Genomic DNA, 14,171 nt, shown 5'->3' on the forward strand with positions numbered 1-14,171 from the left:
GGGGCTCGATGAGGCGTTATAAACACAGAGCCGCCCCGTCCCGAAAAACAGCAAGCCTGCCGAGAAACCTTCGGGGTTCAGGCGGTGACCGCTAGCGCAATTTCCGCAGACCGGCTGAGTCGGGCTCCCCGCAAGTTCGAGTTTGCAGCTTCGGAACAGACCGAGTTCCTCGTCGCGTATCCCGACCGACGTTCACAAAGGCTGAACCTCAGCGCCGGGCAAGGGAGCAGGACACCGACATGGCTAAAACCGCAGCCATCGGCATCGACCTGGGCACCACCTACTCATGCGTGGGGGTGTTCCAGCACGGCAAGGTAGAGATCATCGCCAACGACCAGGGCAACCGCACCACCCCCAGCTACGTGGCCTTCACGGACACCGAGCGGCTCATCGGGGATGCGGCCAAGAACCAGGTGGCGCTGAACCCGCAGAACACCGTGTTCGACGCGAAGCGGCTGATCGGCCGCAAGTTCGGCGACCCGGTGGTGCAGTCGGATATGAAGCACTGGCCTTTCCGGGTGATCAACGACGGAGATAAGCCCAAGGTGCAGGTGAGCTACAAGGGGGAGACCAAGGCGTTCTACCCCGAGGAGATCTCGTCCATGGTGCTGACCAAGATGAAGGAGATCGCCGAGGCGTACCTGGGCTACCCGGTGACCAACGCGGTGATCACCGTGCCGGCCTACTTCAACGACTCGCAGCGGCAGGCCACCAAGGACGCGGGGGTGATCGCGGGGCTGAACGTGCTGCGGATCATCAACGAGCCCACGGCCGCCGCCATCGCCTACGGCCTGGACAGGACGGGCAAGGGGGAGCGCAACGTGCTCATCTTTGACCTGGGCGGGGGCACCTTCGACGTGTCCATCCTGACGATCGACGACGGCATCTTCGAGGTGAAGGCCACGGCGGGGGACACCCACCTGGGTGGGGAGGACTTTGACAACAGGCTGGTGAACCACTTCGTGGAGGAGTTCAAGAGGAAGCACAAGAAGGACATCAGCCAGAACAAGCGAGCCGTGAGGCGGCTGCGCACCGCCTGCGAGCGGGCCAAGAGGACCCTGTCGTCCAGCACCCAGGCCAGCCTGGAGATCGACTCCCTGTTCGAGGGCATCGACTTCTATACGTCCATCACGAGGGCGCGGTTCGAGGAGCTGTGCTCGGACCTGTTCCGGAGCACCCTGGAGCCGGTGGAGAAGGCTCTGCGCGACGCCAAGCTGGACAAGGCCCAGATTCACGACCTGGTCCTGGTGGGGGGCTCCACCCGCATCCCCAAGGTGCAGAAACTGCTGCAAGACTTCTTCAACGGGCGCGATCTCAACAAGAGCATCAACCCCGACGAGGCAGTGGCCTACGGGGCGGCGGTGCAGGCGGCCATCCTGATGGGGGACAAGTCTGAGAACGTGCAGGACCTGTTGCTGCTGGACGTGGCGCCCCTGTCGCTGGGGCTGGAGACGGCCGGCGGCGTGATGACTGCCCTGATCAAGCGCAACTCCACCATCCCCACCAAGCAGACGCAGATCTTCACCACCTACTCGGACAACCAGCCCGGAGTGCTGATCCAGGTGTACGAGGGCGAGAGGGCCATGACGCGGGACAATAACCTGCTGGGGCGCTTCGAGCTGAGCGGCATCCCCCCGGCCCCACGGGGAGTGCCCCAGATCGAGGTGACCTTCGACATCGATGCCAATGGCATCCTGAACGTCACGGCCACGGACAAGAGCACGGGCAAAGCCAACAAGATCACCATCACCAACGACAAGGGCCGGCTGAGCAAGGAGGAGATCGAGCGCATGGTGCAGGAAGCGGAGAAGTACAAAGCCGAGGACGAGGTGCAGCGCGAGAGGGTGTCTGCCAAGAACGCGCTGGAGTCGTACGCCTTCAACATGAAGAGTGCCGTGGAGGATGAGGGTCTCAAGGGGAAGATCAGCGAGGCCGACAAGAAGAAGGTGCTGGACAAGTGCCAGGAGGTCATCTCCTGGCTGGACGCCAACACCTTGGCCGAGAAGGACGAGTTTGAGCACAAGAGGAAGGAGCTGGAGCAGGTGTGTAACCCCATCATCAGCGGACTGTACCAGGGGGCGGGTGGCCCTGGGGCTGGTGGCTTTGGGGCTCAGGCCCCCAGAGGGGGCTCTGGGTCAGGCCCCACCATTGAGGAGGTGGATTAGGAGTTCTTCCGCAGATTGCTCGTGTTTGTTGAGGAGACGGTTGGGATTCATGCCTTTTGTATTGCGTTATATACCTGCATTTCATCATCTCTCAACTTTGCAACTTGTTTGCCAAGTTTCGACTGTCTCCTTTGGTGAAATGATGAAGTTCCTTTTTTTTTTTTTTTTTTTTGTAGAGCCTAAACCTAGCAAGAATTTATACTGCCATCTTTTGTGCATTTTCTTTTTTGTAATATTTATCCCAAACTCAGGCCTTTTTGTTTTGTTGTTTTAACTGTTTTCTGTAGAGTAAATAAACTCAATAATTTGATTTTCTTGACTGTTTCTGTGTTTTATTTTGAGGCTAGAATAATTTGCATAGGTTGTCTTGTTAGTCTAAAGTTGAATGGTAATTTGTATCTTAGATAAAGGTCAGGGATCTGGAGAAGTACATCTGTATATTGCCTTGTCATCTATTTCTTTCAAGCGAATGGTATCCTTGGGAGAGTTGAAACAAATGCTTGGTATGAGTGGGTTGGGTCTGTGGATGCAGAAAAAATTACAGGCTACTGACACAGTGGTGTCAAGTTGGTGAGGGGGTTGACCTTATGTAAGGGTGGCCTCAAAAGAGGGGGGAATGGGGATGTTACTGGAGAAGCTGACAAAAAGGAGAGGCAGTTAGGGAGTAAGGCCATGCCTGCCTGTTCCTGTAAGTACACCTGATATGTCAGAGCAATGATATATAATCTGGTTTCAGCATGAAAGAACAGGTGAGTCCTAAATTGGTAGTGAGGAAATGTGAGTTCAGGCACTGGCTTGCCCAGTTATGCATATGCCACCCTGATCTCTAGTTCTCATGTGTTAAAATGAAAGGGTTTTTTTGTTTGTTTGTTTGTTTTGCCTGGTGCCTCAGCCTTTACTTCTGATTTCCGAGAGGTTACTTAGATAGAAATGTCACGTTTCTGGCTTTGGTTATTTACATTTTAAGTATCCGGTATCTTCAAGCAAACTTCCTTCAAGCAAACTTCCTTGAGTTTGGTGCCCCAAGAGAAGGACCCAGTAGTTCAGTGCCCTTAGGTACTAGGCACCGTTTTGGGGCTATGTGTTTATTAATTCTCATTCCACCACACCAAGTTTAGGTAGTGTTTGACTTGCACAGGTGAACATAACAGGGAGATTTAAAAGTTACTGATTTAACTGAAATTACTTCACTGGTTAAAAAAATTTCCAGTTCATGGGGCACCTAGATGGCTCAGTTGGTTAAGCATCTGACTTCGGCTCAAGTCATGATCTCGCAGTTTGTGGGTTGGAGCCCCTCATCGGGCTCTGTGCTGACAGCTCAGAACCTGGAGCCTGTTTCAGATTCTGTGTCTCCCTCTCTCTCTGCCCCTCCCCTGTTCATGCTCTGTCTCTGTCTCAAAAATAAATAAACATTAAAAAAAAAAAAATTCCAGTTCAGCAAAGGTGTTAAACCTGGATTCCAGCTCCAGTTTCCTCAGTTGTTGCCAGGCTGTCCCAAGTCCACAGGGCTTTTGTCTTTTACATGCCTGGTTCTGGGTTATTTCTAACCTAGGTTTCTCAGTCACTACCCATTTGCTTTTATTTTGTGCAATTCTAAACAATTCTATCAGAGAAACAATAGGATTGATAACAAAGGTTTAGTATTTGTTAACTTGGAAGAGGAAGGACCCTGCATCCCTGTACTAAGAAGACTTACTACAGGCCTCCTTCCCACACACTACCTTCCCTTTGAGATGCTTCATATCCCAACTGCTAGCATTCTAGAAATAATTCCCCCCACAATTTCCTTGTTAGAAAATGCCTGCCCACAATTCTCCGGGCTTGATGAGTGAACCCTTTTAAAAATCGATTGCACCTGGGGGTTACAAAGTTGTTTTAGAACAAGATAGAGGGGGTAGGTGGAGATAATTGCAAGCACCCCTGAATTGTGCACTTAACTTTTTTTCAGTGTTTGTTTATTTTTGAGAGAGTGTGTGAGCAGGGGAGGGGCAGAGAGAATTGAGACAGAATCCGAACGAAGCAGGCTCTGAGCTGTCAGCAGAAAGCCTGACATGGAACTTGAACCCACAGTGAGATCATGACCTAAGCTCAGGTTGGACATTCTACCGACTGAGCCACCCAGCTGCCCCTGAATTGTGCACTTTAAAATGGTTTTTATGTTTTGTGAGTTTCACTTCAACAAAAAACAAAGGTCTCACTCTACATTCCATAAAAGCATTTTCTTTTTTGTTTTTTAAAGTTTTATTTATTTTGAGTGAGAGAGAATGAGAGCATGAGAGCAAGAGAGAGGGAGAGAAAGAATCCCAAACAAGCTCATTGCTATAAGGTCGGAGCCCAATGTGGGGCTTAAACTCATGAACCTTGAGATCATGACCTGAGCCGAAATCCAGTCTAATGCTTAACAGACTGAGCCACCCAGGTGACCCCATAAAAGCATTTTCTGTGTTCTTCAAAGCCCATCAAACCTTTTAGTAAATAATAGCCTTTGAAGAAAATCAGTGTTATGAGAATGACACATACATGGTAGACCTTGCCCTGGAAGTATGGAAATGGAAATCTACAAGATGCTTAGGCTTCTAGACCATATTATAAAGGCACTTTTAACCTTCAGAAGAGTTGAGCTGTAGGGCTGTGGACTCTAGCCATAGTGTAAATCAATTTTGATGAGGATACGCATTTGCTACAGGACCTCATCTGCCCCTTAGAGCTGCAGTGACTGTCATTTGCAGATAATACAGTGACTCTTCAGCAGCCACTACCACTATTTAGCGAAGAGGTGCAGGGGATAGGCAGGGCAGATTGGAAACGGGTGGAGATTGGGAAGGAACTACCAAACAACTTTGATAAGAGTTTAGGGAAATCTCTAGAAATAACCCTGGACAAAGTAAGTTCCTATGGCTAGTCAAGTTACTAAGTAGGTGCTTTATTAAGAAATCAATATAAGACGTTGTTGCCTGCATACCTTTGCACAGACTGAAATAATCACTTTGTAAAGGCAAGGAGTTAAGGCTGATGAAATTGTAGATTTAAATAAAGTAAAGAGAATGTCAGAGCACCTGGGTGGCTTAGTGGGTTGAGCGTCTGGCTCTTGATTTCAGCTTGGGTCATGATCTCACAGTTTGTTGGGTTCGAGCCCAGAGTCAGGCTCTGTGCTGACAGGCTGACAGAGGGGAGTGTGATTGGAATTTTCTCGCTCTCACAAAACTAAAAAAAAAAAAAAGAGAATGCAGTGTCATCGCTGAAGAAATTTGTGTTTTGGGTAACAGAAGAAACTTGGGAGTAGGGGAGGTACATTGAGGAAAAAGAACTGTGGGTGAGGAAAGAATTTTAAAAATCTAGTACTTTCCCTAATACACCTTTGGGCCTAAGACTGCTTTATTAGCAACATACATACTGTCATTTCTCGTATTTAACAGGATTCTGTCATCAAAAATGAAAAAGATACCAAAACAACAACAAAAAAACCTTTTTTACATATGAGAGAAGCGGGCAGGAACATGGGCTTTCGGTAGAAATGGGGTTATTTTAGGTGAGAGGATGATCCTTATAGTAGAGATAAGAAACAGTAACTGACATCAACTTTCAGTCTAATTGAAATCCTAAATACGTCCCCTTGGATCACCTCTTGGGAATCCGCTGCACTGGGACAGATCAATACCACCAGTCCCGCCCCTTTCCTCCAGCCGCTCACAGAAAGCCTAAGGGGTCGGGCCGCACAGGGAATTCCGGACATCGGGGTGAACCCAACCCGCCCCACCATCCCTGTCGGGCCCAGTCAAGGATCGGAAGATCGGGCACAACCGGGAAGCATTGAGGCAGGGGGAAGAAGGTGTCCAGAAGACGAGAATCACTTCCGAGGGCCTTTAAATGGGGAACTAGAGCCAGGAGGTGAAGGTGAGGCGGCGACAGGGCAAGGCCACCGGGTGCGTCTCCGCCGCACGTCCTCGCCAGGCCCCGGGTGCGTTCGCCTCGGGCTGTGTGGGGACCTTCTCTTCTGGCGTCTGGCCACCCAATTCGTCCGGCCTAATTGTAGGAGTTACGCGACTTTCCAGTGTTTTCGTCGCATAAATTAGCTAGTGTGAGAAATCCTCTGAGGCTCTCGCCTTTTTTCTCCTTTAACCCCGTTTTGGAAAAAAACAATCACAAAACCCCGGTACCGGCCAGGCAATTCTGCGGCCAGCCCCGCCAGTTAGGCCCCAGCGGCGGCCTCCGCGCTCTGCGGCCCCGCCCCCGCCGGCTGGCGCCCCCGCCCTCGCCGGCTGGCGCTCTACGCTCCCTTTCTCCGCTGTCCCGAACTTTCTGGAGTTTTCTGGGTTCCAGGGCGGAGACTGACTCGTAGGAAAACTCATCAACAAACTGCCTCATCCAAGTCTCTCCACACCCTCAACCCCGCTAACTCCCGCCCTAGAAAATCAAGCTTAGTCATCTCTCTATTTAATTTCCAGAAAATTCTGTGAACTCTGTCCCAGCCTAGCCACAGTAACAGGGCTCCCTGCTTTCCCCTTTTCGAGGGAACCTTCTGTTATGAAGGGAAGGGGAGGCAGGGCTGGGAGAGCTGGAAGGGTGGGAAAGGTAGGAGTGGGCGGTGGGGTTGGGATGGTCAGGAGTCAGAAGTGGCAGCCCAGAGAGAGGAGTCCCTGGCTGGTCACATAGCCCCGTGGTGTCCCTAATGTGCTCTGTCAGAGCCCTGACATTCACTTCACTCCCTTTTGTGGCCATTTGTTTTCCTCTTCAGAGAATGAAAGGGATAGGATGCCCGTGCCAGCCCTGAGAGAAGTTCAAAACGGGAAATATGAGGACCTGTAGGTTCAATCCCCTGTTCTATAATTAGCTGAGTGACCAGACCAAGCCACTGAACCACTGATCCTTTGTGTTCCTCTCTGAAAATGAAAAGGTTTGCCTGAATGGCCTCTGCCTGAAAATCTTAAGATAGTTTCTCCAGGAAACTGAAAGTAATGCCATTGTCCTGGCAGTTGTCCCCAACCTTGTAGGCAACTCAACAGGAAAGACTTGAGATGTCAGACCTGAGTATGGAATCCCAGCTAAGAAGCGAGAAGGGAGCGAATTTTAGAGCACTACTCTGTCACAGGCACAGAACTAAGGCCTTAGAAGCATTATCTTATTAATCACTGATGCCTACCATCCTATAAAATAGATTCTGTTGATTCCATTTTAGAGATAGAGACTTTTGTAATTTAGGTAACTAACAAGCATTTCCTTGTGAAGAAGGAGGAAGAAGAGGAAGAAGCAAACAAACAAAAACCAAAAAACAAAACAGCCTGAACAAGGAAATAGAGTCAGATACAAACCTGGGTATTTCTCAGTTTTTTCCAAGCTGCTGGAAATCTGCAGCTTTCCCAGGTCACTGCAGCTTTTGCCACCGACTTGTTAAAAATGCCTGGTTCTAGGTTTCCTATCAGTTACCTCTTTTACTTTTTTCTGGCTAACCTTAGAATTATACCATCTTTTAAAACTGAAAGAACTGAGGAGAAAACAGTAAAGTTTGAGAAACTGCAGGGAAAAAGGAGAAGAAAAAAGAACCCGCAGCAGCTTCAGGGTGATAAAGGCTCCCCTCCTCCATACTTCCTGCCGCCAGCAACGTTCTCGGCTCTCCCTCTCCCGTCTCCCCACTCCCCGCTTAGTTAAGTACCTGACAGTTCCACCAGCTTGAGGAAACCTGATACTCTATCCTTTCAAATGCTAAACCCGATAAAACCTAATTGCAAACTTAGTCAAAGTAAAATTCTAGAAAATTTCTTGGGGTTCTTACAGTCACTTTAGACACCAGTTAAATCTGTGACCGGGTTTTTGCCTTGGAAGGCATCCAGTGTAAAAGACAAAATCCAGGAGACACTCTCCTTGCCAGGAAATGAAAAGGAATATAGATGTTTCGGTTTCCAGACCAGTCCACAGAGAGAGAGTTAACTCAAAAGGTAGGTCAACTATAGAGTGTAGGTTTCTGATTCATGGAAAACAGCATTTGTAATGGATCTTTTTCTGCTATGCCAACAGCAGCAAGATTTGAACCCCTATCACCATGTCTACCTGCCAGGCGGTGGGTACAGTGATGTCCTTTGCTTCCAGCCAATAAAGTTTAAACTGCAGATCTGGAAAGAAGGAAGGAATAAATCCAGAACTGCCGCTAGTAGCAGGTAATGGCAGGGAAGCTTCCAGAGGGAGGAGGTGAGATTAAGGGCCCCTAGAAGTGTTGACACATTGGGCAGCTATAATGGAAGCTTGGGGAGTTGCCAGAGAGCGCATAAAGAAATGGAAAATTCTGTAAGTTTGACCAGTTTGACCAGATTAGGAGGTGACTCATTAGGGAGCCACAACTGAATGTAAAAAAAGTTATCACTTGCCTGCACAAACACACACAGGATTGTGAAAGCAATTCCAATTGAGCAAAAATGTTCAAAAGCAAGATTCCTTCACTTCATCAAAAACTGTCTTCTCATATAAAAACAAATAAACAAAAACACTGTTTTCTCTCATTGTGTTAGGTTTTCTGTGTTCAACTATGTGGGTACAGCAATGTGTTTATTTTTGGTGGGTTGTGAACCTGGTACTATTTAATGTCACTTCCAGTTCACGCGCCCAACAACTGGTCTTACATATCCACAAAGAATTTTTTATTTTTATTTTTTTAAGATTTATTCATTTTTGAGAGATAGAGCGCGCGTGAGCAGGAGAGGGGTAGAGACAGAAAGGCACAGAATCTCAAGCAGGGTCCGGGCTCTGTGCTGACAGCTCAGATGCTGACTCGGGGCTGGAAATCAGGACCACGAGATCATGATATGAGCTGAAGTCCAACGTTTAACCAACTGAGCCAGCCAGGTGCCCAAGAGCTTTTTTTAAAAGACTAAAATGGGGGCGCCTGGGTGGCTCAGTCGGTTGAGCGTCCGACTTCAGCTCAGGTCACGATTTCGCGGTCCGTGAGTTCGAGCCTCGCGTCAGGCTCTGGGCTGATGGCTCAGAGCCTGGAGCCTGCTTCCGATTCTGTGTCTCCCTCTCTCTCTGCCCCTCCCCCGTTCATGCTCTGTCTCTCTGTCTCAAAAATAAATAAATGTTAAAAAAATTTTTTTTTAAAAAAGGCCAAAATGATCAAATGTGTTTGTATTTAAAGGAGAGAGGAAAACATGCAGAAAGTTGGAATCTAGGATAGAAAACTAAGTGGGTGGATTAAATGCATGACAAATAATCTTAAATTTTAAAGGAGCTGTAAGTAGAACCTGGGTCCGGCCAACCCCTCCCACCTTCCAGCATCATCCCAACCAGTGTGCTTAACAGGGACCACCTGCAACCAGCTGTGGCTTATACTATTAAAGACTAAACATCCTCACCTCTCCCTTGCCGACTCACCTCCCTCTGCATTTCATTTAAAAAGGAGGGCCAGCCTACGGGCGACAGAGGGCAGAAGATCGAATTCTGGGGTCTGAGTATGAACCGGGAATTAACAGGCAAACCCTCTGGGAATGGGGTGGCCCAGACCCCCCAGCTTGATAGAGGAGGGAAATGGAGAAGCCCCAAGGTCTTAAAGACAGCTGAAGTCCTACGGAAAGTTTTTTCTTCCTCTGGCCCGAGCCCCGCCCAAAGCGAAGGGGAGCAGCGGATCCCAGCCCTAGCCTACCCCTTCCCCTGCCCCACCCCTTCCCCCTCCCCCCGCCCTTGACCCAGCACGTTCCTTCTGGGGCACTGGGGACGTTCTCCAGTTTAAGAATCAATTGTTGGGGCGCCTGGGTGGCGCAGTCGGTTAAGCGTCCGACTTCAGCCAGGTCACGATCTCGCGGCCCCTGAGTTCGAGCATATGGCTCAGAGGCTGGAGCCTGCTTCCGATTCTGTGTCTCCCTCTCTCTCTGCCCCTCCCCCGTTCATGCTCTGTCTCTCTCTGTCCCAAAAATAAATAAACGTTGAAAAAAAAAAATTAAAAAAAAAAAAAAGAATCAATTGTTTACTTAAGTGTTTTTCTTTTAAAAATTCAAATTCTCCCATCCCCAGGTATTTCAACCGTGTAGGTTAGAGACGATGTCAAAACTATATTGCATTATCTCTTTCCTTCTCATTTCTACTTTAAATCGAAAGTGGGAAAAACGCCACGGCTGGCTAAGGCAATCCGCAGGCAGCTCAGGCCTTTGGACCAATGCACCAGCGGGCCTAAACGCGACCCTATCCGTCAGCGCCACAGTCCAATCAGAGTCTCTTTGACCCGCCGATACCCCACCCACTTCGAGAAACTTGGGAACTTTACGTATTTGGGGTATCCCTGGGAGTCGTGTATTCCTTAACCTTAATCTTAAACCGCAAAACTAGTTTGAACCCCAGGCGGCTCTCACTGGCCTGCGATTATAAATGCCAGTCTTTCTAGTCAATTTCAAAGTCCGTGGACAGCATCGCTGGGAGGTACCGAGACTGGGTGGGCGGAGCCAACAACCGCCCTTCCCATCTCCTCTCCTCCCTCCCCTCAGGACTCGGGTCCCTTCCCAAGAATCCGAGAAGAGTCTGGAGAGTTCTGGGAGGGGCGGCACCCAGAGCGCTGATTGGTCCCAGAAAGCCTGGAGGCAGGACGCGATGCGAAACCGCTGGAATATTCCCGGCCTGGCAGCCCCGCAGAGCTCCGTGATTGGCTGAGGACAGAAAAGGTGGGGCTCGATGAGGCGTTATAAACACAGAGCCGCCCCGTCCCGAAAAACAGCAAGCCTGCCGAGAAACCTTCGGGGTTCAGGCGGTGACCGCTAGCGCAATTTCCGCAGACCGGCTGAGTCGGGCTCCCCGCAAGTTCGAGTTTGCAGCTTCGGAACAGACCGAGTTCCTCGTCGCGTATCCCGACCGACGTTCACAAAGGCTGAACCTCAGCGCCGGGCAGGGGAGCAGGACACCGACATGGCTAAAACCGCAGCCATCGGCATCGACCTGGGCACCACCTACTCATGCGTGGGGGTGTTCCAGCACGGCAAGGTAGAGATCATCGCCAACGACCAGGGCAACCGCACCACCCCCAGCTACGTGGCCTTCACGGACACCGAGCGGCTCATCGGGGATGCGGCCAAGAACCAGGTGGCGCTGAACCCGCAGAACACCGTATTCGACGCGAAGCGGCTGATCGGCCGCAAGTTCGGCGACCCGGTGGTGCAGTCGGATATGAAGCACTGGCCTTTCCGGGTGATCAACGACGGAGATAAGCCCAAGGTGCAGGTGAGCTACAAGGGGGAGACCAAGGCGTTCTACCCCGAGGAGATCTCGTCCATGGTGCTGACCAAGATGAAGGAGATCGCCGAGGCGTACCTGGGCTACCCGGTGACCAACGCGGTGATCACCGTGCCGGCCTACTTCAACGACTCGCAGCGGCAGGCCACCAAGGACGCGGGGGTGATCGCGGGGCTGAACGTGCTGCGGATCATCAACGAGCCCACGGCCGCCGCCATCGCCTACGGCCTGGACAGGACGGGCAAGGGGGAGCGCAACGTGCTCATCTTTGACCTGGGCGGGGGCACCTTCGACGTGTCCATCCTGACGATCGACGACGGCATCTTCGAGGTGAAGGCCACGGCGGGGGACACCCACCTGGGTGGGGAGGACTTTGACAACAGGCTGGTGAACCACTTCGTGGAGGAGTTCAAGAGGAAGCACAAGAAGGACATCAGCCAGAACAAACGAGCCGTGAGGCGGCTGCGCACCGCCTGCGAGCGGGCCAAGAGGACCCTGTCGTCCAGCACCCAGGCCAGCCTGGAGATCGACTCCCTGTTCGAGGGCATCGACTTCTACACGTCCATCACGAGGGCGCGGTTCGAGGAGCTGTGCTCGGACCTGTTCCGGAGCACCCTGGAGCCGGTGGAGAAGGCTCTGCGCGACGCCAAGCTGGACAAGGCCCAGATCCACGACCTGGTCCTGGTGGGGGGCTCCACCCGCATCCCCAAGGTGCAGAAACTGCTGCAAGACTTCTTCAACGGGCGCGATCTCAACAAGAGCATCAACCCCGACGAGGCAGTGGCCTACGGTGCGGCGGTGCAGGCGGCCATCCTGATGGGGGACAAGTCTGAGAACGTGCAGGACCTGTTGCTGCTGGACGTGGCGCCCCTGTCGCTGGGGCTGGAGACGGCCGGCGGCGTGATGACTGCCCTGATCAAGCGCAACTCCACCATCCCCACCAAGCAGACGCAGATCTTCACCACCTACTCGGACAACCAGCCCGGAGTGCTGATCCAGGTGTACGAGGGCGAGAGGGCCATGACGCGGGACAATAACCTGCTGGGGCGCTTCGAGCTGAGCGGCATCCCCCCGGCCCCACGGGGAGTGCCCCAGATCGAGGTGACCTTCGACATCGATGCCAATGGCATCCTGAACGTCACGGCCACGGACAAGAGCACGGGCAAAGCCAACAAGATCACCATCACCAACGACAAGGGCCGGCTGAGCAAGGAGGAGATCGAGCGCATGGTGCAGGAGGCGGAGAAGTACAAAGCCGAGGACGAGGTGCAGCGCGAGAGGGTGTCTGCCAAGAACGCGCTGGAGTCGTACGCCTTCAACATGAAGAGTGCCGTGGAGGATGAGGGTCTCAAGGGGAAGATCAGCGAGGCCGACAAGAAGAAGGTGCTGGACAAGTGCCAGGAGGTCATCTCCTGGCTGGACGCCAACACCTTGGCCGAGAAGGACGAGTTTGAGCACAAGAGGAAGGAGCTGGAGCAGGTGTGTAACCCCATCATCAGCGGACTGTACCAGGGGGCGGGTGGCCCTGGGGCTGGTGGCTTTGGGGCTCAGGCCCCCAGAGGGGGCTCTGGGTCAGGCCCCACCATTGAGGAGGTGGATTAGGATCCTTACCTTCCTGACTCGTATTTCTTTCCAAGTCGAGGTGACTTGAGGACCTTGCTATCACACTGTATTTTTTCCTACTTCCAGTTTTCTGTTATTTCAATTTGTTCTAAAGTTAGGTTGTAACCTGATAATGTTTGTCTTTATTATTTCCTTGTGATATACTAGTGTTTCTAGTAGAGTTTTTGTCTTGAAAGTAAGTTGGTGCTTTTTTTCCCCTCCTCTGTAAAATGAGCAAACACTGCCACCCTCTGTCCAATTTTGCTTTGTAAACACCGGAAGTCATGGAATGGCTTTTTTTTTTTTTTAAACAATTTGTATACTTCATGATGAAAAATAAAATGTTACAAATACAAGTCTATTTTTATTTGAGGGGGGATAGCGGACCTTTCTTGGAATGTCTGAATTTCATAGGCTGAAAAATACAGTACTTCTGAAGAGAGGTACACTATGAGGAGCTGTGACTTTGGCTATTTATTTTAAGACTTAATTGTAGGTTTTAAATTATATCTGTGCTAGAAAACAAAATTTCAGCTGCCCATTTTTGTGGGTGACACTTTTTTTTAGGGGAAAAGGGGATGGGAGCTGCAAAAATGGTTTTGGGGAGAACTTCTGGGTTAAAGGCAGTGTTGAGAGATGTTCACGGTTCTTTACTCTCACACTTAACGTGTCCAGAGCCCTTAATTTGTCACTTCTGAACTGTGAGTCTTAGTCTTTTATTTAATTATAAATTATTTTAGAGGTGTGCAAAACAGCAAAAATGAGATGCAGATTCACACTCTAGGGCTGTAAATGCCAGCTGGGTGACCAAGTGTAAATTATTTAACCTTGATTTGGGTTGTCTCATTTTAAAATATTTTGTCAGAATGACCTTTTTTTTAACTTTATTTTTTATTTTTTTTTTAATTTACATCCAAATTAGTATATAGTGAAGCAATGACTTCAGTAGATTCCTTAATGTGACCTCCCTTTTTTTAAATTAAAATTTTTTCTTAAATGTTTTTGAGAGAGCGATGGAGTGCGAACAGGGGAGGGAAAGAGAGAAAGGGAGACACAGAATCTGAAGCAGGATCCTGGCTCTGAGCTATCAGTGCAGAGCCTGATGAGAGGCTCCAGCCCACAGACCTCGAGATCATTACCTGAGCTGCAGTCAGTCACTTAACCGACTGATCTACCCAGGCACCCCCAGTACAACCTCACTTT

At 50.4% G+C, this 14,171-nt stretch overlaps 1 protein-coding gene across 1 annotated transcript; it reads left to right on the top strand.

Annotated features, from left to right (window-relative positions):
• The first annotated feature begins 31 nt into the window (after positions 1-31).
• LOC123608158 (heat shock 70 kDa protein 1) lies at positions 32-13,324 on the top strand. Its single transcript, XM_045497737.1, has 2 exons — positions 32-2,156; positions 12,960-13,324. The coding sequence occupies exons 1-2, from the start codon at positions 240-242 to the stop codon at positions 12,966-12,968; spliced, it is 1,926 nt and encodes a 641-aa protein (XP_045353693.1). The 5' UTR covers positions 32-239; the 3' UTR covers positions 12,969-13,324.
• Positions 13,325-14,171: the final 847 nt, after the last annotated feature.

Source organism: Leopardus geoffroyi, chromosome B2, assembly GCF_018350155.1.
Source record: "Leopardus geoffroyi isolate Oge1 chromosome B2, O.geoffroyi_Oge1_pat1.0, whole genome shotgun sequence".
Taxonomy (NCBI): Eukaryota; Metazoa; Chordata; class Mammalia; order Carnivora; family Felidae; genus Leopardus; species Leopardus geoffroyi.